Source organism: Myotis davidii, unplaced genomic scaffold (assembly GCF_000327345.1).
Source record: "Myotis davidii unplaced genomic scaffold, ASM32734v1 scaffold272, whole genome shotgun sequence".
In the NCBI taxonomy this organism is placed as follows: Eukaryota; Metazoa; Chordata; class Mammalia; order Chiroptera; family Vespertilionidae; genus Myotis; species Myotis davidii.
The window spans coordinates 952,372-973,126 of NW_006283634.1; the positions used below are offsets into that span (position 1 = coordinate 952,372).

The 20,755-nt window shown below is 46.7% G+C and overlaps 1 protein-coding gene across 1 annotated transcript in view; it reads right to left on the bottom strand.

Annotated features, from left to right (window-relative positions):
- The window catches only part of MMP16 (matrix metallopeptidase 16), a 199,557-nt gene that overhangs the window by 85,495 nt on the left and 93,307 nt on the right, over nt 1-20,755 (bottom strand). Inside the window, exons 2-4 of the mRNA XM_006753846.2 lie at nt 14,596-14,744; nt 9,158-9,280; nt 5,281-5,585 (exon numbers count right to left, since the gene is read on the bottom strand). Coding sequence (XP_006753909.1) covers nt 5,281-5,585; nt 9,158-9,280; nt 14,596-14,744 — 577 coding nt within the window. The remainder of the gene's footprint in view (nt 1-5,280; nt 5,586-9,157; nt 9,281-14,595; nt 14,745-20,755) is intronic.

A 20,755-nucleotide genomic window follows, 5' to 3' on the forward strand; every position in this document is an offset into this window, starting at 1 on the left:
CCCAACCCCCCAGTGCCTCTGGGTCCTCATGTTACTTGCATTTTACTGTTTTCTCCTTTCACAGCTTCGAATGAGAGATGACAGCCAGCAGAGAGGCTCTGTCATTGTCTCTGGACTTGCCTCCTTTTCTCCTGCATTTGGTCAAGTGACCTTTCAATGAAAAAGGTGGAGAGAGGGCTGAGGGCCAGGCCCACAGGACACACCGCAGGGCTCACAGCTCTCCGGGGCGTCGACTGCTGGCAGCTGCAGTCCACGGGGGCTGCATGGGCTGTTCCTGCTCCTGTGGACAGCTCACCAGCTGGGGAGGAGGGACACCGTGGCCACTTAAAGTTTCAGCCCTGGCCGGTGGGGCTCAGCCAGTTAGAACAGCATCCTGTGCACCAAAAGGTTACCAGCCTACCCCTGATTATTTATGCAATCAACCAATGAATGCATGAATAAGTGGAACAAAAAATCTCTCTCTCTCTCTCTCTCTCTCTCTCATTCCGTGGGGCCCCTGCAGGCGGGCTGATGCCCCCACATTGGCCAGGGTCAATCTTCTTTATTTGGTCTCCTGATTCAAATGCGAATCTCTCCCAGACACACCCAAAGAGACACAGCCAGAGGTATTTACCAGGAACCTGGGCGTCCCTTAGCCCAGCCCAGTTAGGAGTAAACGTAACCATCACCATCACATGATCACGTGGAGGCAGCAGATTTACGTGCTTGACATCCCAGAGGAAATCCAAATCAACGTTTCTCTTTTCCTGGTGTTTAAACAGACACCATCAGAGTGCTCATTGGCAGGGACTTTTCTGACAATAAACACAGCCAAAGGCATGCCTTCTTCATGTCACTAGAACTGCAACACAGTCAACTCAGATCTGCCTCCAGACACTTCTCGGTCACAGTTCTATGCCATGTCCACAGGGAGCCTTCTGCTGAGAATTACCCATTTGAGATCCCAGGACGGGGACAGACACCTGTCTGATTTGGAAGAGGCTTTGTGACAAGCCTGTTTACATGGATAGCGCCCTTTAAACTTCATACCGTCGCCAAGGAAACAATAGATAATGACTCGCAGAAGGAATCTTCACATTTTGCCAGAGGTAAAATTTCCATCTCACATTCAGGCAAAAACCACATCACAGTAACATTTCCCACTGGGAATTACTGTGCATGCTTTGCTTGGCCACTCCATAAAAGATTTTTTTAAAAAACTCTTTTAGAAAAGGCATTTTTAGTAGGAGTGCGTGTGTGTGTTTATTTATTTATGTTTAATATAATGATTGCATAATGTTCTTAATCTTAACGGGCTTTAGGTTGGGTTTTCAAAAGGTATCATGAGTTTGAGCAAATTGATGGTAAGGTGGATAACAATGAATGAAGAGCTACAGGCAGCTTAAGGCACTGTTTATCTCATTTGAGGTTGATGGGATTCAAATTGCTTTCTTAGCTGAGCAATATGCGGTGGAAAAGGAGCCGCACTTAGGAGGCTCTCCATTTGCATTTCTGCTAAATTACTCTGCTCTGCTTTCTAAGACAAGTGACTAGGACCTGAGCCAGCAAACTGTAGCTCCCGAGCCACATGCGGCTCTTTGGCCCCTTGAGTGTGGCTCTTCCTAAGCCTTAGGAGTACCCTAATTAAGTTAATAACAATGTACCTACCTATATAGTTTAAGTTTAAAACATTTGGCTCTCAAAAGAAATGTCAATCGTTGTACTGTTGATATTTGGCTCCGTTGATTAATGAGTTTGCCGACCACTGGACTAGGAGAGAAAACTATGTTCCTGGGAAGTAAGCCAGGAGCACGGGGACTAGACGAAGGGATGTTTATCAGTGAAGACGTCAGAAGCGCGCCTCCCGTTTTCCTGATACAAAGGCAATCAGAGTTGGGATCAGCGCAGACAGACACTGATGCTCCCCACGCTCACCAGCTCCCACAGGAGCCAGAGGCAGCCCTGAGATGAACAATCCACACTCCCCAGACCCACCCCTCCTGCCCTGCTGCTGTCAGGCGAAGGTTGGAATTTCAATTAGCATCAATCCCCCCTGTGTTACATCGTGAACAGTCCATTAACTGCTTCCTAAACCCTACAATGTGAAACACTATTGTTTTGCAAAGGCATTTCCTTTAAACTCACAGGGAAAAAAATTCCTATTTGACCAGTAAAACAATATTTTTCTCCAAATAAAACCCTAAATATTAAATAATTGCTTTGTTTAGGATTTTAATAATAGGCCTATTTACAAAAATTGTTATACTTGGACAGTATAAATTCAGAGGCCATTGAATGTGTCCACGTAGAATCTGAGTCAACAGCCCACTGGCTGCACTGGACACCCCTCTAGTGTTTAGGAATTCTTTCCCACGTGTGTATTCCTTGGAAAACTTCTTATGTCATACAAAGCACATACCATGAGCACTGGTAACACGGATCCCACTCAACTCGGTGCCAACATTCCCATTTCCTATGTCATCTCAAATGTCCCCATAGATTTTTTTCTTAAAACTTCCTTTTTCCAAAAATATTGGCTGATGCCTAAGAAAACTGATGAGAAAGGATACACCTAAAGGATTTCTGCAGATTTCTTATTTCAGTATTTTAGAAGAACATTTGGGTATTTGATAGGTACCATCTCTTTCAGAGAAGATTTTAAAAATAATTTTAAATTTATGAGGCCACAAAGCACAATTAAAACAGCTTCAGAGATATAAATGTAAAGTAGCTGTCTTTGGTCTGGTACAGTTATGACCAAGGGGTCATTAATAACAGGAAAGAAGCAAGGGATGGCCAGATGTTGGAGGCATGTCACTTGGGCAGCTGCATCAGAAAGGTACACCTTTACACTCCCTGGGGTCCAACAAAAGGAAGGTGGACTCATGCCCAGTAAAGCTGGGCGACTGGGGAAGGTACCTGACTGTCCACCACACCTGGGGACAGAGGCGGTTGGCCAGTCTGGGCACGGCCACGGCAAGCGCTCGGAAATCTGGGACATGGAATCCCCTGAACAAAGGAATTCGATCTCTCGTGCTTGAAAGATCAAACAGAGGCCGAAAACCAGCACCTGCCAGGCTGCCTCACAAGGGGAGGACAGCAGCACGTGCAGAGGTGGGCACGCCTTCTGAGGGGCGGAATGGGAAGGGGTGGGGGCTTAGTGTACTCAGCGCACGCTCATTGGTGGCTTACTGCACGGTCCATATAGGACAAGGGCTTAGGGTATTTGGCAGGTGTGGATTGGTGGTCCAATGTATAGTCCATATAAGGTACCTGGTTAGTCACTCAGTTCTTTCTGGCTGCAGCGTCATACTCCGCCCACCAGTTGTGGGGAAGGGAGGATCTATGAGTGCTTTCGAGGCCCTTGGGACTCTTGCTGCTGGGGGAGGGCCCTCCTGCACTCTCCCGTGTGGCCCGAGGCCATGTGGCCCCCACACAGTGGAACAATGACTGACTAGCCGGATGCTGACGGGATCCGGCTCAACCTGGAAGGGAACCTGGACACTGGTGGGACCGAAGACCCAGCTACACTTCCTCTGGGACTGGATGAAGAGAAACGGGACTTTGGAAGCCCAGGGAATGTAATTCCACAAAAACAAGGCTTTCACCCACATCTGATCCTCTGGTGGGGTCTCTGGAAATGTTATCCCAGCGGCACCCCAAGAACACCACTTCCACCGATAACAGCTTCTTTATTGGAATGAAGCACTATTTTCTCTGTTTGGAATTTCTGAAGAAAGTCTCTCCCCGGGAGGCACATGCAGTTTTGACTGTCTCAGCAACATTCTGATGGAACTGCTGTTTTCCTCAGACAGTTAGATGCAAACATTCCTTCCATTCCTTAAAATAATTCTAACAATTGAAGACATCTGAACCAGTTCATTAGAATGCCTGTGGGGTTTTGATAAAAATAAAGTAAGCCCAGTTTATTTTACATGACTAATGCAACAGGCCGGCTCCTGTTGGGGGCTGCATTGCTAGCTGCTCAGAAAGAGGTCGCACAGGCCCGAAGAGCATGCCCCAGCCTGGACGCAGGAGCAGAGCGCCAGCGCCCAGGCAGGCTCCTGGGCCGGCACCAGGGAGCGGGATCAAACACAGGGCAGTCTGAGCCCGAAGTTCCTGCTTTTCATTCCGCCATCTGATGGAGTTTCCCACCATCTGCGTCTAGTCTCAAACCAGTACTTAACAACGAAACCATCATTTAATATTATAGCCAATACTCCATTGATAATAATTCAAAACATAATTTTGTGTAATACTAGATTTTGGAGGGTAAAACATGAATAGTTATTACATTTTCTTTCTTTGGAATCTGATGTTATTTTAAGTTTAACTCGACCTAATCCATCCTATAGTCCTATACGGTGTTTGACTGCTGCATGTTCCAAAAACTCATGGGTAGTATCCAGCTAACTAACCCTAATGAACTAACAACGCTTGATGCGATGGCTGGGCTTCCCTCATCAGAGAGAAAGTAAGAGTGCTACGAGCTGGTTAGTTGTTATGAAAACAACGCACACTTGTATGTTCAGCAGCACTCTCCTATGTGGGGAGAAAGAAAATCTGTCATTCTTGTTTGCAGGGACTAGAGAGAGGCTGCTTTGGAACCTTGTAACCCCAGGATCTTCCAATTCCGTGACTGTTTTTTAAACATAAAACAGAAGATGGATTGTTGTCTGGGAAGAAACCCATGCTTCTTATTTCAAGTAACTGCTCCTTTAGACTGAGGATTTTAGTTTCACATTATTTTTGCATATCCGACTAATTATAAGATTAGAAAACTGACAGATGTGTCAAAACACATTGGCGAGAAAGTGGTTTTTCATAAAAATAAAGAAGGATATAATACAAAATAATAACTTTTGTAGTTGCATTAAATTGGGAGACAAAAGGAAATGGGTAAGAGAAGAAAGGGGCAAGATTCACAGAGTAGAAAGGTGAAGACTGAAAAGAAAGTAACAGGAAGGAGCCACACCACAAATGTCAATCAGGGTTCAGTGTCGAGTGGACACACTGGCAGGGAGTGTGGGAAGCGAGGCTGCGTGACACGCACCCAGACTTCAATACTAAGTGACACGGCACCGAACCAGGCCTCTCATCTTCCATCGAAAGACCACACGAAAGACCACCATGACCTAGAGGCCCATAAAAATTCTTATTGCAAAGGTTATGAAAAGCCTCACGTGTTGTTTTATAATTTTAAAAACAAATGTAGAGTCAGTACCGTGAGCCTGAGAATTACTGGGCGTCCAGAACCAAACATAAGACAGGTGTTTGCTACGAAAAGAACCACGTGCTTACCGTCGTGATTCGGATTTCCCAGTGTCCACGGCTCGTCGGAGTCAAAATGAGTGTCTCCCCCGATTCCTGGTCCCGGGAAGTAGGCATGTGCCAAAAACCCTCCCTCTCCATCGAAGGGAGAGCTGTCTCCATGGAAACCAGATGCAAAAATGATGGTTATATCCACGTCTCGCTTGCCGTTTTCTAACTCACTGTAGGGCACTTCTTCGAATGTCAGGGGAGTCACGTTCTGCCACACGTCGAAGGCACGACGGATAGCTCTGCGTGTCTCCGGGTCGCCCACTTTCGGAGTTACGTTCTTTATACTGAAATTTAGAGAAAAGAATAAGGCGCATGGCTTCATTCCAAATAGTCTGACTTAGAGATTTTGATCTATTCAGTGAGTAAAATAATGAATAGGAGAAATGAATTAAAATCTATGCTTCCGTAGCTAGAGCTCACTATATGGGCCGTCTGGTTCTCCGCGGCTCAGCATCCTCCACCCCCGCTGGAGTGGGGGTCCCTGCGGAGGGTGGGGCGGCAGGGCCTCCAGGACACGCCGGGGATGGGGGAGGCACTGCCGAGGGTCGGAAGGTGCTGAAAGAGAAGCCCAGCATCTTCCTGGGAGCTATGACTTCCAGGTCAGCGCCGTGTGGCCCCCCGCATCCTAGCCAGGCCTTTGCACACCTATGGCCACCAGTTCTGCAGACACCGTTATTTCTCAGTTTTAAAAGAAAAGGCCAATTAATTACTGTTTCTGATGTTCTATTGTTTTCTTATTATATATGTAATTTGTTCTAGCTAAAATAGGCAATCTGAGCGAACAGCTTTTTAATACAAATATTTAGCAATTATATAAATTTAAAGAAGTAACTTGGGCATTATTTAATTAGTTTATTTGTCTTGATGCTAATAACAAAGATAAAAATTATAAAATTTTCTCTATTTTGCACTAATTAGATATTTCTCTTTTCTCAGTTCTTTTTATATTTTTCTAAATAGAACATGAATGAAATAAATATACGTACACATATTTTATATTGTTGTAGTATAAGTTTGTATCATTTTGTGGAAAGCAATGAGTAACTCCACAAGAAGCATAAATAAATCTCATACTCCTTCAATCAACAATCTTATAGCCACAAATCCATGAAATCTCACTAAGGAACTATCTTAATATATGAAGGAGGATAGAATATCCAAGTTAATATTTATTGCAATGCAATAATAAAAGAAGTGGGATCTAAATGATTTATGATAATGGAGTGATAGTTCAATGATGGCGTCTCCATTGCGTGTCGTAATATATACAGAACTTAAAATTAGTTTTGTCTTTTTAAGGCACTTGGCAGCATGAAAAATAGTTGAGATATATTTCCCAGTGGAAAAATTATACGCAGACTATATTTTAACCCTATTGTAACAATGTCCAGATGGCACATATTTTTAAGATCAAGAAAATGAGGAAGGAAACCACATGGAAAAGAGTAGGAGAGATGACAAGCGAAGACCAAGGTGGGGACAGCTGGGCCTGGGCCAGTTCAAGGAACAGCAACACGCAGTCTGGCCAGCAGGGGGCAGTGTCGGGCGAGGGGCCAGAAGGGGCGGCATGAAGACAAGGCAGGGCTATGGGCCTGGTTTTTGCTCCAGATGAGAGGGGAACGCCTGGAGCGTGGAGCTGGTGAGCAGAGAAGTGACACTGGACTACAGGTTAAACCAACAGCTGCGGTCACCACAGGGAAACAGCAGATTCACAGGCAGTAAGAGTGGAGCAGGGACACCACGGGGGCTTTGGGCCGGGACCAGTGGGGACATTGGGAAATGCTTGGATGTGGACAGGCTGTGTGGACACAACTGCCAAGATGCACTAATGGTCAGACACGGGCTGTGAGAGAGAATTAGTGCCAAGGAAGTCGCCGTACTGTCCACCTGAGCCAACGGATAGTGTCGTGAAAGGCTCGTGCCCTCAGGGAGAGAGGGGTGCAGCATTTCCTTGTGGGTTTATTTATCTCATTTACTTATTCTTTTGCTTTAGGCCCCATTCTGCGTGATGTCATAAACTCCATTCCGAAGGGGGCCTCTGACACCGGCTTACCCCGGGGTCTCCTGTGTGAGGGCTGAGGAGGCACATGGTTCATGCTGAAACTCCGACTTTTCTCCAAGTTTGTTTTCCTAGTGGTCTGTCATTCCTTCACACACTATGGGCTGCAGAAGTCCCCATGCTTAGGCAAGTGTTCTTGCGACACACTCTCTGAAAGCATGCAGACCGTGGGGGCCCTGCTTCCTGCCGCACTGCCTGTGAACATGCTATCCCCCGCGATGACCCGACTGTGTACTTAACCTGCAGTCCAGTGTCAATTCTCTGGACAAGAGACAGAGCTGGAAGCAGGCTTCTTCAGAACTTCTCTATTGTAGTGATGAGAAACAATAAAAAGAACAACAACACAATTAGACAATGACAGACATGCTGGTGAGGGCTGAGGAGGCCGGTGAGTACATGATGAGGATGATTTCAATAACAACAGGAGCCACATGTGCCTAGCACTGAGGTCCCAGCGGGGAAAGGGACAGATAGCAGCCTTGTGGTGTATAGGACGATGATCCAACAACTGAGCCACATGGTCAGGACAACACTAAAATAATTTTAAAGAGCTTCATTGATATGTAACAGAAAATGGAAATGTATAAAATGTTCATTAAAAGCATAGAAGGCAGAAAAAGGGAAGACAAAAGAACACCACAAAGAACAACAGCAATAGGCAGCAAAGAGTTATAAATACAGCAGATACTAATTCAACTATATCAATAATCGCTTGAAACTGAATGGTCACTATACACCAAGGAAAAGAGAGAGAGGGGATTAAGAAGCTAACAGCAATGACGTGCTGCCAATGAGAAACCAACCTTACCTATAAAGACATTGTAAGATTAAAAGTACAGGGATGAACCTACACCACCCTACACTAATCAGAATAAAACCGTAGCAACTACGTTAATTGCAGACAGAGCTGGCTGCAGAGCAAGGAACATTACCAGGGAGAAAGAGCTTGCTGCGTAATGATAAAGGTGTCAGATTTTCACGAAGACATAGCAGAATGTAATGTTTATGTGCCAAGCCACAGAACAACCAAGCACATGAGGCAAAAGCAGACAGAACTGCAGGAACATAGCTAGACGAATGCACTGTCTCAGTTGGAGCCTGGACCGGCCCTGCCTCAGTAGCTGGCAGCCCTGCAGACGGGAAACAGAGGTGGGCACGGGGAACGGACCCCTCAGTCAGCTCACTCATCGTGGTCAGCCTCACTGACACTTCATCTGTCAGAAGACCTGACAGACCCCTCACCAGAGGAGACGTAAAGCTGGCCAGCAAGTACATGAAGAGCGCATGTCATTAGGAGCTGCACGCTGAAACAACGAGGACCCACTGCACACCTGCTAGACTGTCACAGGAGGGCCCACAGCACCCAGCACCCTCCTCACAGCACTCTCCAGGCGGCTTCCTGCAAAGGCACTGCATGTGACCAGGCTTTACCATCACACGGACATTGAAAGTCCCAGCTATTCAAAGACATTGTGTTTAAGTGGCAATTACCTGTGCGGTCACTTAGGGTCTTCTAGATCGTGAACTCTAGTGGGAGAACGCCACGTGTCCGGGTAGGCGGCGACGGCCCCTCAGAACACAGGTGTGCCTTCGGGGCGCTGGGAGGTGCAGTTCACCGCAGAGCCACGTGGGCCCCCAAAGGGCAAGCCGCTCTCTTTCTCTATCCTGGCTTTACGTTCCTTGTGTGAACATTGTACCACAACAGGTCGCCCTGTAGTCAGCGTGTGTAAGGTGTCAAGCGACATCTAACTGAGCAGCGGTGACACGTGGAGACGGGACGTGACCCAGTGCTCCTACCTGTAGGTGATGTGCTTGTGCTGCCACTTCTGGCCCGTGAGCGCGTATCGCTTCCGGCGGACGCTGAACCTGGAGCCGCCTCTGGTCTGGTCAGGCACCCCACACCGAGGCCTCTTCATCCAGCTGCAAGAAGCAGGCCTCCGTTAGTGGGCAGCCTCATCGCTAACCTCAAAGGACACCAGTGGAAGCCGTCTACGGTGGGCTGAGGAGACCGGAAAACCAAAGCAGAAACCCGCCCACTTTCTTGTGGTTTGAATCTAAACAGAAAGCACATTATTTTTCCTGAATGATCAAGATTCACTAGCTTACATCTCAGAGCTTTTAGATATTTTGCTCTCTCTAATTTATTTTGAGCCAGTGGTAGACTGTCTTAAAATGAGACTTTGGAAAGAAATTCTCAGTAAGGTCTCCTCCAGCACTAACATTCAACAATGTTAAAATCTATAACGTGGCCTTAAATTCTAGCAGCTAAGAGGGTGTGCTTTGCACACAGAGAACTTGTTTAATAGCATTTGCCTTCCCACCTTTTCTTCTTTTCACTTTCATTATCCTAATTCCTAAGTAAGACCATACGATAACCATATTCCATGCTTAAGTAATGTTTCCTCCTGAATATGAGGTTAGCACCAGAGAAGTAAGGTTTACGTGTTTATATTAAGAAAATGAAATGCTGCTTTCGGTTTATAAACGTTGAACATTTCACAGGTGCAGGCGTCTGCAATCCTGGAGACGCGCTGACTACTGCTGTTTTCTATGTGGTCTTGCTTCTTCTCCAAACAGAATGGTTTTCCTGCTGCTGGAACTTTTTCTGTAGTGACTCATAAAGGGCTCTCCTGTTCATGACCCCGTTTAATGTAACGATTACAAAGCTGGGGCGGGCTCTATGGTCCCACAGGCTGCGGAAAGCGGAGATCAGGAAAGAATCAAAGAGAAAGAGAGCTCCGGGCGTGGACAGCAGCGTGGGGCTGCGGGTGGGGTGCCTGGCGGTGGAAGAGGGCACAGAGGGGATCAACGGTGATGGGAAAAATAAAGCAAAATAAAAAGAATCCACTTTTGCAGTATTTCACCAAAAACTTAACAGTGTCTACTCTTGAAAGGGACAAAGCTCCTGTGGGAGAGACTGTCAGCGATGTCCGTTTGTGGGAATAAATGACATGGTTTGCATGTGACATGGATAAGTCAGCTTTTACAAACAGAGACACGCTGCCTGCAGCAGTGAAACCATGACTCGCTTTTCCAGGCAGTGGGCGGTCCCCTGCCCTGGGCCCGGCAGGAACATGGCCGTGGCATGGCTGACCTGACGGCCCCACCAAGGTGACCACTGCTTCAGAGAACCACCCGTGTGTTTATCCAAGTCTCCAGATCCAAGGAGATGTCCTGAAAGCACTCATTCCGCAGGCTGTCGGCCTCAGAACTGGCTGAGCTGACTGAGCAGAGGCTGGGCCCGATCCTACAGTCACCCCGGCATCCCAGGACTCTGAGGGTTCCCTGGCCTGACGCACCAGGCGGGCTCTGCAGGCCCCCCTGGTGGGACCCCTGGCATAAAACCACATCCAGTGATGAGGAACCTAAAGAGGCATTCCTCTTCATTACACATGCAAGACCGCGATCTGGACCCAGACGCCAACACCAGGCATTACTGGTGGGCTGAGGATGAGGGAAGTGATTTTAATAGATGGGTGTTTCGTTAATCATATCAACAAAATTATAATACTCCTCAGGCAAGTACTTATCCTCACCTATTATACTGAAATAATAAATAAAACCATTATTAAAGATGCACAAATGTACTAATGCAGAATGCATGTGGTCACATATTTAGCTAAGGAAATATTTTAGGAAATGCTCTAAGTGGAGAAATAATTTTGAAATGGGCAGTGGGATAAAATTTGACAAAATGGAATTAGTTGTTATCAGAATCAAATGTATGTTCCATGGAAATATATTCTCTACAATTACATTAATAATCCACAGAATTAAAAGGCGAAGTTGGTAACTGAAAATGATTTCACTGTGTTTCCCTCGCTTCCGTTTAGGCCGCACACACACGAGGGAGCTCCTCCGAGCAGCCCTCTCCCTGGGGCAGGCCTCGCCACGCAGGTCCCGGGGCTGATCGAATCTCTGTTGAACTCCTTAGAGAGTTCATTGGCTTTTGCATATAATTTTGTCTTATGTTCCAAGTGTTGGTTCACTTATTTACTCAACCTGATCCATTCTTCCTACAATATTTCTGAGCATTTATAACACGCTGAGAGGCACTAACTACTGTGAGGATAAAAGAGAAGCAAGGCCAGAATCCCTCGCTGAGTTCACACACCGTCAGCCAGACGTGCCTGATAAACAAGGCTCCCAACACGGGCTGACTCGTCTCCGTCGAGACACCTGCCACACGTTTTACATGTAGTAAAACACACGGGTGTTGTTCCTGCCCCAAACTTGCACCAATTGCTCTGATGTCTAATCTCAGCCCAAACCAGAGCACCCCCAATGCCTGGGCTGGAAGGCCTTGCAGGTCCCACTGCCCTGCTCGGCCCCCCATCCAGGAACCACAGCTCAGCCTCTGCTGCCGCCCACCCCCCAGGTGCCTCTCCCCTCCACTGCGCCGGCCTCCTCCTGACTGCACTCCCCAGGCACAGACCGTCCTCCTCCTGTCCGGCCATGAAACACCCTGTAGAAGGACTTGGACACAGGCCTCCTGAGCTGGGTCCCTTGCCCTCCACTTCCCCAGGCCACGCAGGCCCGCAGCCCGGCCTCCCTCTGCATAGTGCAGATCCCGTGTCAGGATCACCATCTCCGCCCTGTTCCCACTGAGAACCCCCACACCCTCACATGCAGCTCCCTCAGGCAGAGCTGCCGCCTGACGCAGCAGGGCTGTTCTGTGGTTCCGACCTGCATGTCTGTCTGGCCTGGGGACTGGGCTAGGGAGCCTGTGGGCCCGGCCCAGGGCCACTTGTGCCCAGGGCCACCCCTGCGTCGCTGCAGTGAGGCGGGGGCTCAGGAGCCCAGTCAGCAGCCTCTGCACGTGCTGACCTGCCCACTGTCCAGCAGGTTCCCGCGGACTTCGTAGTCCTCCCAGCTCTGCACCTTCAACAGAAGCTGACTGGGCGGACACCGCACAGGCACACTTACGGGCTAGACTAGCTCACCAGGCAGATGCTGACGTCCAAGCATGAAGCTCGGGCAGGCCTGATCTGACACCAGCAGAAACTTCACGCAAAGAAGCCTTAGTGAGGGTTGGTCAGGCTGAGAATATTCCACCTTAACTTCATCAGTATTGGCACCCACACACTGTGGCATGGAGCTATCAGTGGGCACTGTTTGTTGAAATATGTAAAACCCCAACAATATGATCACAGGGCATTCTGAGAGGAACCGTCTCCGTGGTAAATTGGTCTCGGGCTTTTACGGGACTGCAACATTTAAAACACTTTTCAGGGAGGGTGGGGGTAAGGGGAAGAGATCAACCGGCGGGAGATTGGGGGTTAATGGGGGGGGGATTAGGACACACTTGTAATACCTTAACCAATAAAGAAATTAAAGATAAAACAAAAACAAAAACAAAACACTTTTCATGCCGGAGCAGGCAGGCTTCCTCACACGTTTTTAAAGTGGGCGAGAGGCCCCGTCGGTGAGTGCAGGGCTAGCGCCTGCTCCTCTCAGTGTGCTCACGGCCACTTGGGGGGCTCTGGCTGCCGCAGCCATTTCTAGACCAACATGAAATTATTGTGCAACAAAATGCTAGTTGCACCCAAATACCATTTTGATAAATCCTGTGAATTCCCATGACAAGGGTGCAGACTCTGCTTGCCAGAGTGACCCCGTGGTCTCCCTTAAGGTGACAAACATCCCAGGAAAGAAACAGGCGCTGACAGGGGTGTGTGGGGGGCAGCAGGGGAGTCACCTTGAATGTGATATCCCACCAAACTGCAATGCAAACACTCTGACACATAAAAGATAAACTAAAATTTAAAAATGTCTCCTATTAACATTGTAAAATCATATTACACTCATGTTCATTATTGCCGTGCCATGTCTTTCTCTCCTATTCTTCATAACATAAATGGTTCCATTTATTAAGGAACTTAAGTGAGCTTTCTCCCAAAAATTAGCTAAGAAACCCATTATTTGAAAGAACTGTTGACGTATATGACAATGAGCTCATTTTCATATATGTATTTATTACTATCTTTCCAACCCCAATGCTGATTAATATAAAAGCGATATAGAATGCCATTTAAGGTAACACCTTCATCTGTGGCGTGAAAATGCTTCCTTTCTTCAGCACGATACAGAGGTGACCACAACTGGAAGCACTGCTTTTAAGTGCCCAAGAATTACAGACTGAATGGACTAATGTCTGCCTGCCAAAGGAGAACGGAATTATTTAACTTAAAAACAATTGATCTTGCCAAGAGTCTAAAATTAGATAAAAGTTTATAGCTACTCAGAGTGAATCCTAAGACATTTCAACAGAGAGGAGTGATTTCAGGCCTATCGCTGCAGTCCATAGCGGATGTCCTCTGACTGTCCCCGTAACCGGTGCCGCTGTGGCGCGGGTGGTTTCTTTATCGGAAAAGACGAAGAGAAAAGTGCGCCCATCTCCCCCTGTGGGCGTTGATGGGTGATGACCACAGGGCGTGACGAGGGAGATTTACTTTGTGCCAAGAGCTTGAAACACCCAGGGGCTCCAGGAGGGAATGCGACCTCTCCCCTCTCTCTCCGGAAGCCATACCGCCTCCACGCTGCTGGGACATGCAGGCACCGTGACCTCCGGGCCCCTAGCAAAGATCTGAGGGCCGTGAGCTGCCTCTGCCTCTGCCTCCTCCACAGAGAAAATGCCCCGTGGAGACGGCTGCTGAGGAACTGCGTGTGCGAGTGACTGAGGCCTCAATCAGTGAGATGACAGACACTATTCAAGAGCAAAGAAGCAACTGAAGGCAGAGACTTTTCAGGAAAAACCCTCCTTGATTAACTGGTCGGGGCAATTTTCCCTTGTGGACCGTCAGGAAGCTGAAGACTGGCTCTGCCCTCTCCCCGGGGGGCCCTGGTTTGGACAGTTGCCCATCTCCCTTGGGCTCAGAATTCTAATTTGGCCAATTTCAAGTGGCCACTGGGCCACGACTCAGCAGGGAGCAGATGTGCCCTGTGCCCTCCCAGCCGGACGCCCGCCAACAGGTCTCGGACACCCCTCTTGTCCTGGCTGCAGCAGGGCCCGCTCTGACTCTCCCACCCCCGGGCACAGTCTCGTTCCTATTTTGAAAATGCATCTCTGACATCAGCTGAGCAAAACTGACCTCTCACAGGACTGAGCTTAAACAGGCTCAATTCCAAAAGCAAGTTCCCAAACGAGCGACCCCATGGGAGGTCGCCGGGTCCTTCAGGCTTTCAGGAGACGTGGTCTGGCTCAGGGGCCCCGAGAATGTGCACGTGTGACTTACTCGATGGTGTTCCTGTCCACCTTGCCCGTCATGTTGATGCCGTAGAACTGCTGCATGGCCGCGAGGGCCGACTGCATGGCCTCGGCCGAGCGCAGCACCGCCAGCCGCGGCTCCGTCGGGGGCAGGTAGCCGTACTTCTGCAGCCACACCTGCAAGACAAGCAGCTCCTTTGGGATCAACGTCACCACCAGCAAGGATTCCGGGGTAACCTGTGCATCTGCGTGGACCTCTAAACGTCATTTCCTTCACAAAGGCATCTGTTATTTAAGGGATTTACCTCTTTTCAACTATGTAAGGGCTTTGATGCCTTCTTAATGTATAGTCTGTACTTAAATGTAATCTCAGTGGTGGTTACAGGTATTTCTCATACACCTACAAACGTTAACTGAAAAAAAAAAGATGATTCATTTGTTGCATTCAGACTGTTTGTAAGGCATGGTAGTAAATACTGGCTAAAATCATAAATAAGATTATTCCTGCCCTCTGGGAACTCCACCTAACATAAAGGATGGCACGTTTCCACACTCTGCCCCCGGGGCACCCGCTGGCAGGAGAGGTGAATGGGCAGCTGCCCCCGAAACTGCCTGCTTCCTGAGCACCGGGCCTGAGATGCGCTGGGATGAGCTGTGTCTGCAAAGGGAGGCCACGGGGTGCCGTCCCCACACTCTGGGAACAAAAGGTCTACCCACTGCTGCTGGCTGTCTTTGAGGACCGGTAACTGTTTCTCATGCAGGGAATGTTCTTTCATGTGTAAGGCGAGTCCCTTCAATCCAACTTTCCGAAACAATCAGCCGATCTGAAGGAGGTCTGCCCGCCCTCTGAGGACCGCATGGGGTTTATTCCTCTTTGCCAGGTAGGAGCCACCTGGGAGTCCCTGGGGGAGAGATGGCGGCGTGCACTCCATCCCGGCGGGGACTACAGCAGCAAGTCAGAGCCCTTTAAGGCTGGATTTTTAAAAGCCAGTATTTCAGGGGGAGGGGGATCAGCAGCAGAGAGCGGATGCTTCCTGGTTTTAGGTTCTAGGATTTGTTTCAAACACACAGCCCTATGTTCAGGGCACATCCCATGGTGCGGTCGCTTCCTCAGGTGTCCCCAGGCCTCCCGGGTTTCTGGAAGTGCAGCAGCAGCCTGTGGGCCTGAGAGGTGGGTCGAGAGCCCAGGGCACAGCCAGCAGGCGCTGTGGATGCAGGCGCCACCCCCTACCCACCCCCACGAGGGCACTGGTCCTGTAATGATGGTCCCAGGAAGCCCCAGCTTCCCGAAGCTGACCCTCTTCCATGTGGGCCTTGCAACCAGCACACAGGGAGTGACCCTCTCGGGGAACATGAACAGCTGTTGTGGAAGTTGATTCCACTAAAGGAAACTGATACTAGACATGTCAACGTCTTCACATGTGAAACAGCTGTGAGGTGGAATATTTTGTGATATTTTCAAGAAATTGATCCCCGAAGGTGCAAAACTATAAGCACAACTTGAAAATAAAACATTTATTCCAAAAGCATGAAAGTTTACAGCGGAAACTGCATCCAGTGAACTCACCCACTAGACCAGTGGTTCTCAACCTTCCTAATGCCACAGCCCTTTAATACAGTTCTTCATGTTGTGGTGAGCCCCAATTTCATTGTTATAAATTGAACATAATTAAAGCATAGTGATTAATCACAAAAACAATATGTAATTATATATGTGTTTTCCGATGGTCTTAGGCGACCCCTGTGAAAGGGTCGTTGGACCCCCAAAGGGGTCGCGACCCACAGGTTGAGAACCGCTGCACTAGACAGTGAGAACACAATGACACTTGTCTCACCTACACCCTCTCAGTTACCTGTCAAAGGTGTGTGGTCTGAACAGATGCCATGGTTTCTGAATGAAGGCAGTGTATTATTTACTAGGAAACTCACTCAACCCCGCCTGCCATGCAACTTCCCACAATCAGAACACTCCAGCTTGATTTTAGTAGTACACATGCACTAATATCCTGAATTTGAACTCTTTTATTTGCAACACTTTGTTTGCTGGAGAGCTGACTTGTTGCTAGGCTACTTGTGGGTGCCAAGCTACTGGCAACAACATTTATGAGTCAAGAGAAAACCATTAATAATAAATCCTGTGATTTATGTACAACTAGAAAGACCATAAAATGTATAAGTTTTAAGCACATAATCAGAAAATAGCATGTTCTAAAAAATATTAGATTTATACCTTAGCCTTTAAAACAAATGAATTAGAATAATAAAAAATGAATTTGTGGAATATGATGAACAGCATAAACTGATAAACAAAAATAGATCCAGAGACATAGAAGCATCAAACAGACTGTCAAACCTCAGAGGGAAGGCAGGGGAGGATGGAAGGGGCAAGAGGATGTGGGTAAGGGATCAACTAAAGAATGTGTATGCATATAAGCATAACCAAGGGACACAGACAATAGGGGGGTTGAAGGCCTGGATTGGGGGGTGGGGGTGGGCTGGGAGAGGACAATGGGGGATAAAGGGGATATATGTAAAACTTTCAAAAATAAATAATTTTAAAAAGAATTGTGATTTTCTTAAAGTTCTCTTTTATGTCATTTAGCATGAAAAGCTGTTTTTCCATATGAGTGAGAAATGAGCAATTCTTTTCAATTGTAAAATATCAAGTAAGCTATGAGACCCACCATTTCATGGTGAGTTTGTTTCATGGCCAACAAACAGATCAATGTCAGTAAGATTAAGGGTCATTTGAGTTGACCATTCTTAATGTCACTGTTATTTGTTAATCAAGACACCTTCTCTAACATCAAGAATCGACACAGAACAGACTGGAGGTTGCTGGAGGGGAGGGCTTGGGGCTGCATAAAAGAAGGTGAAGGGATTAAGAAGCACAAAATGGCAGTTAACATGGATGTCAGGTGAGCACTGGGGATGCCGGGAAGACGGCAAAGCATACGATCATCTGCCACTACGCTGCACACCTGAAACCAACATGAAACAACACTGCATGTAAACTGTGCTTGAAATAAATAAATAAACAGCAAGAGAGCACTAAGACAATGGCCAGGAGTTGAAACTGTAACACATCTTCCACAAGACAGTGGAGACTCCCACATGACTGCCACGGCATCGGGTTAAAGTGTGAAACCAGCAACCTTTCTTAATGGAGCTAAATCTTCCACAGACAACCTTACTCTAGGTCAGTGGTTGTCAACCTTCCTAATGCCGCGACCCTTTAATACAGTTCCTCATGTTGTGGTGACCCCCAATTTCATTGTTACAAATTGAACATAATTAAAGCATAGTGATTAATCACAAAAACAATATGTAATTATATATGTGTTTTCCGATGGTCTTAGGTGACCCCTGTGAAAGGTCGTTCAACCCCCAAAGGGGTCGTGACCCACAGGTTGAGAACCGCTACTCTAGGTCAATGTGAGAAAGCAACAATCCCACCTACAGTGACTTGCAGTATGAATTGGACCACGGTGCTTCTTTGCACACATAGTACTCAATATGGAGACTGCAGATGGAAACAGACACTTGCTTCACAGTCTTTCATTCGCCAAGGGGAACCTTCTCTTGGGCTTGCTTGTGTCTTATACTCCATCATTGCACCTGCTGAGATCCCAGAATTCTGAGAGTCTGACAGAGAAAAGGTCTGGACCAAATACCCCTAAACAATACGATGTTCATGCTCCTGGGAAGATGAAGTTGGTCAACAAGGTGACATAAAACCAGCCAGACACAAGCTGGAGGTACACCCACTGTCACTGGAAGGAAGCCACTGTGGCTGCAGGCACAGTGTTTCATCAAGACTGACTCTCAGTGGCCAGTGAGTGAAGGTCAGGTACACACACTGGTCTGCAGTCATCAGAGAAGAACAGGAGACTCCGGGGTCAGAACCTCATTCTATTTCTATGGAGTAAAAACCTCTGGTTGCATAAGCATAGCACAGTACGCAGCCGCCACACTTCACCATCTACAGCAGTGAGCCAGAGGCAGTTTGGGAAATTGCAAAGAGGAAGACTTTTCCTTCTCTCTCTTTTTTAAATTTAGTTTTTATTGTTGACAGTATTACAGATGTCCCCCATCACCCCCCCCAACTTTGTCCCCTCTACCAAGCATCCTTTACTACTAAACTGCACTTATAATATCTTATTGATAAAAAAATAAATTAAATCTACAAACTAATATTTGAAGGTAACCTCCCCACCTTTAAAGACTCTCCCGTGGACATCCATCCACACACATGGTTATTTCAAATATATCCCAGTTTTCAGCATTGTTTTTAACATATTGCTTCTCTGGGACAATTGGAGATAACAAATTTGCCTCCGGAGATTGTTTGTCCCTTTGGTATTTTTTTCAAAGTTCTCAAAATAAACATAGTGGGTAGCTAAGGAATAATTTCCTCTCATGTGCATTTGGGAAAAATGACATTAAATTTGTAGGGCTCATGGGAGGATTGAGAATATGTAAATGCACGACCATAATCCTTGCTCAGTGCATCAGGTGTTGTGCTTATCACTTCTCTGAGTTCTTGAAGTTGTTTCTGATTGAGTTAGGATCTGTCCTTGGAAGGAGGCAGGACTGTAAACACAGGTGAGGCCTGAGTGGCCAGAGTTGTGAGGAAAGACAAAACATGGAGGGTGAAGAATCACCTACTTCTTGGAAATTCCCCAAGTGCCAAAACAAAAAGGGGAAGCAAGACAAATCTGGCAAATTGTTTGGTTTTGGTTTCTTTGCTTTGTTTTGCTCACTGGATAGACATGTGCATTTGAGGGCGATGAAAACAAATTAAAAGGAAAACAATTTCCTTCAGCACAACTTAACTCCTTTTACTGTCCAGACTTAGCTTATCTCATCTTCACTGGAACAACCACCTATAGAATCTCAACTGCAGCAGCAAAATCTAACCTTGAATTTCACCCTGCATGATACATTCAGATACCTTACAGACAAAACACATCTCCTGCACTTAGTTATTATTCAAATGCAGGAATCAATGGGAGAGAGGGCAAGAAGACATAGCATGCAACAAAAGATGACACTTAAATACGAAATTCTGGACTGACAGATATTGCCTTCATTAGATCACAGTATTGCAACAGTGGGAATTGTAACCCACCCACCATTCTTTTGGTACTATTTTTGTAAATGCTGACTCTGCTTCATATGTAACTTGAAGATAAACAACATATTTGTATAAGAATCCTAGGGATTAACTTCAAAAGATACAGACTGCAACCTTAGTCATCTCAGCTCTGGAAGATTTGCTGTCCTTCAACCAAAGAACCAAGATGACATAAAACCAGGATGACAAAGACCAGGATGATGCACACCAGACCATCACTTGACCAGTTTCAAGATCCTTTTCAATTAGACTATGCTGGTCTGCAAATAGAGAACTTTCAATCCTTTCCCCTCGATTACTGCTGTCCCTCTCCCTCCTTTTAAAATCTCTGCCTGCACTGAGATGTTGAGACTGGCTTTGGGAGGATAGTACACCATCTTCTCAGGCGGCTGGCCCTTGAATAAACCACTTTTCTTCTTGCTGGTGAGAAAGGAAAGCACAAGTTTGGCTTTCGCTGTGACAGGCAACTGAACCTGGGTTTCAGTTATAGTAAATGCAGACTAGTAGGCACCCAGGGCTTCAGTAAATCCATTCAGAAATAATGTCTTTATCACTAATATTTCATGTAGCCATATCGTGAAAGTCTGTATTAATTCACTCAGCAATCCACACTCACATATTGGGTTAATGTCTTGGAAGATGGTTATCAACAAAAGCAAGGAGTCCCTGTGACTAATGGCAATGTAAGCAGAGAATGTTTAGAATATATATTCTTATTTAGTCTCTCAGGCCAATATTAAGGGCCAGAGAAGTCAGTTTTCCTCCCATGGCGGAACCTAGTAAGTTTATCAATGCCTTAAGATAAAATAAGCTACACCGTCCTTTACAAGGGCGAGTCCCAATGCAGGCCCCACAGCACATAGAGAAAACATCCTAAAATGATGTTCAGACATCTTTCTAAAAGAAATGATCATTTGATTACAGTAATGAATTTATTAGGGTAGAAATATATGCATTTTAGAAATTATAGACGTTTTTTGGTGGAATCTTTAGGGTTTTTCTATATACAGTATCATGTCATCTGCAAATAATGACAGTTTTACTTCTTGCT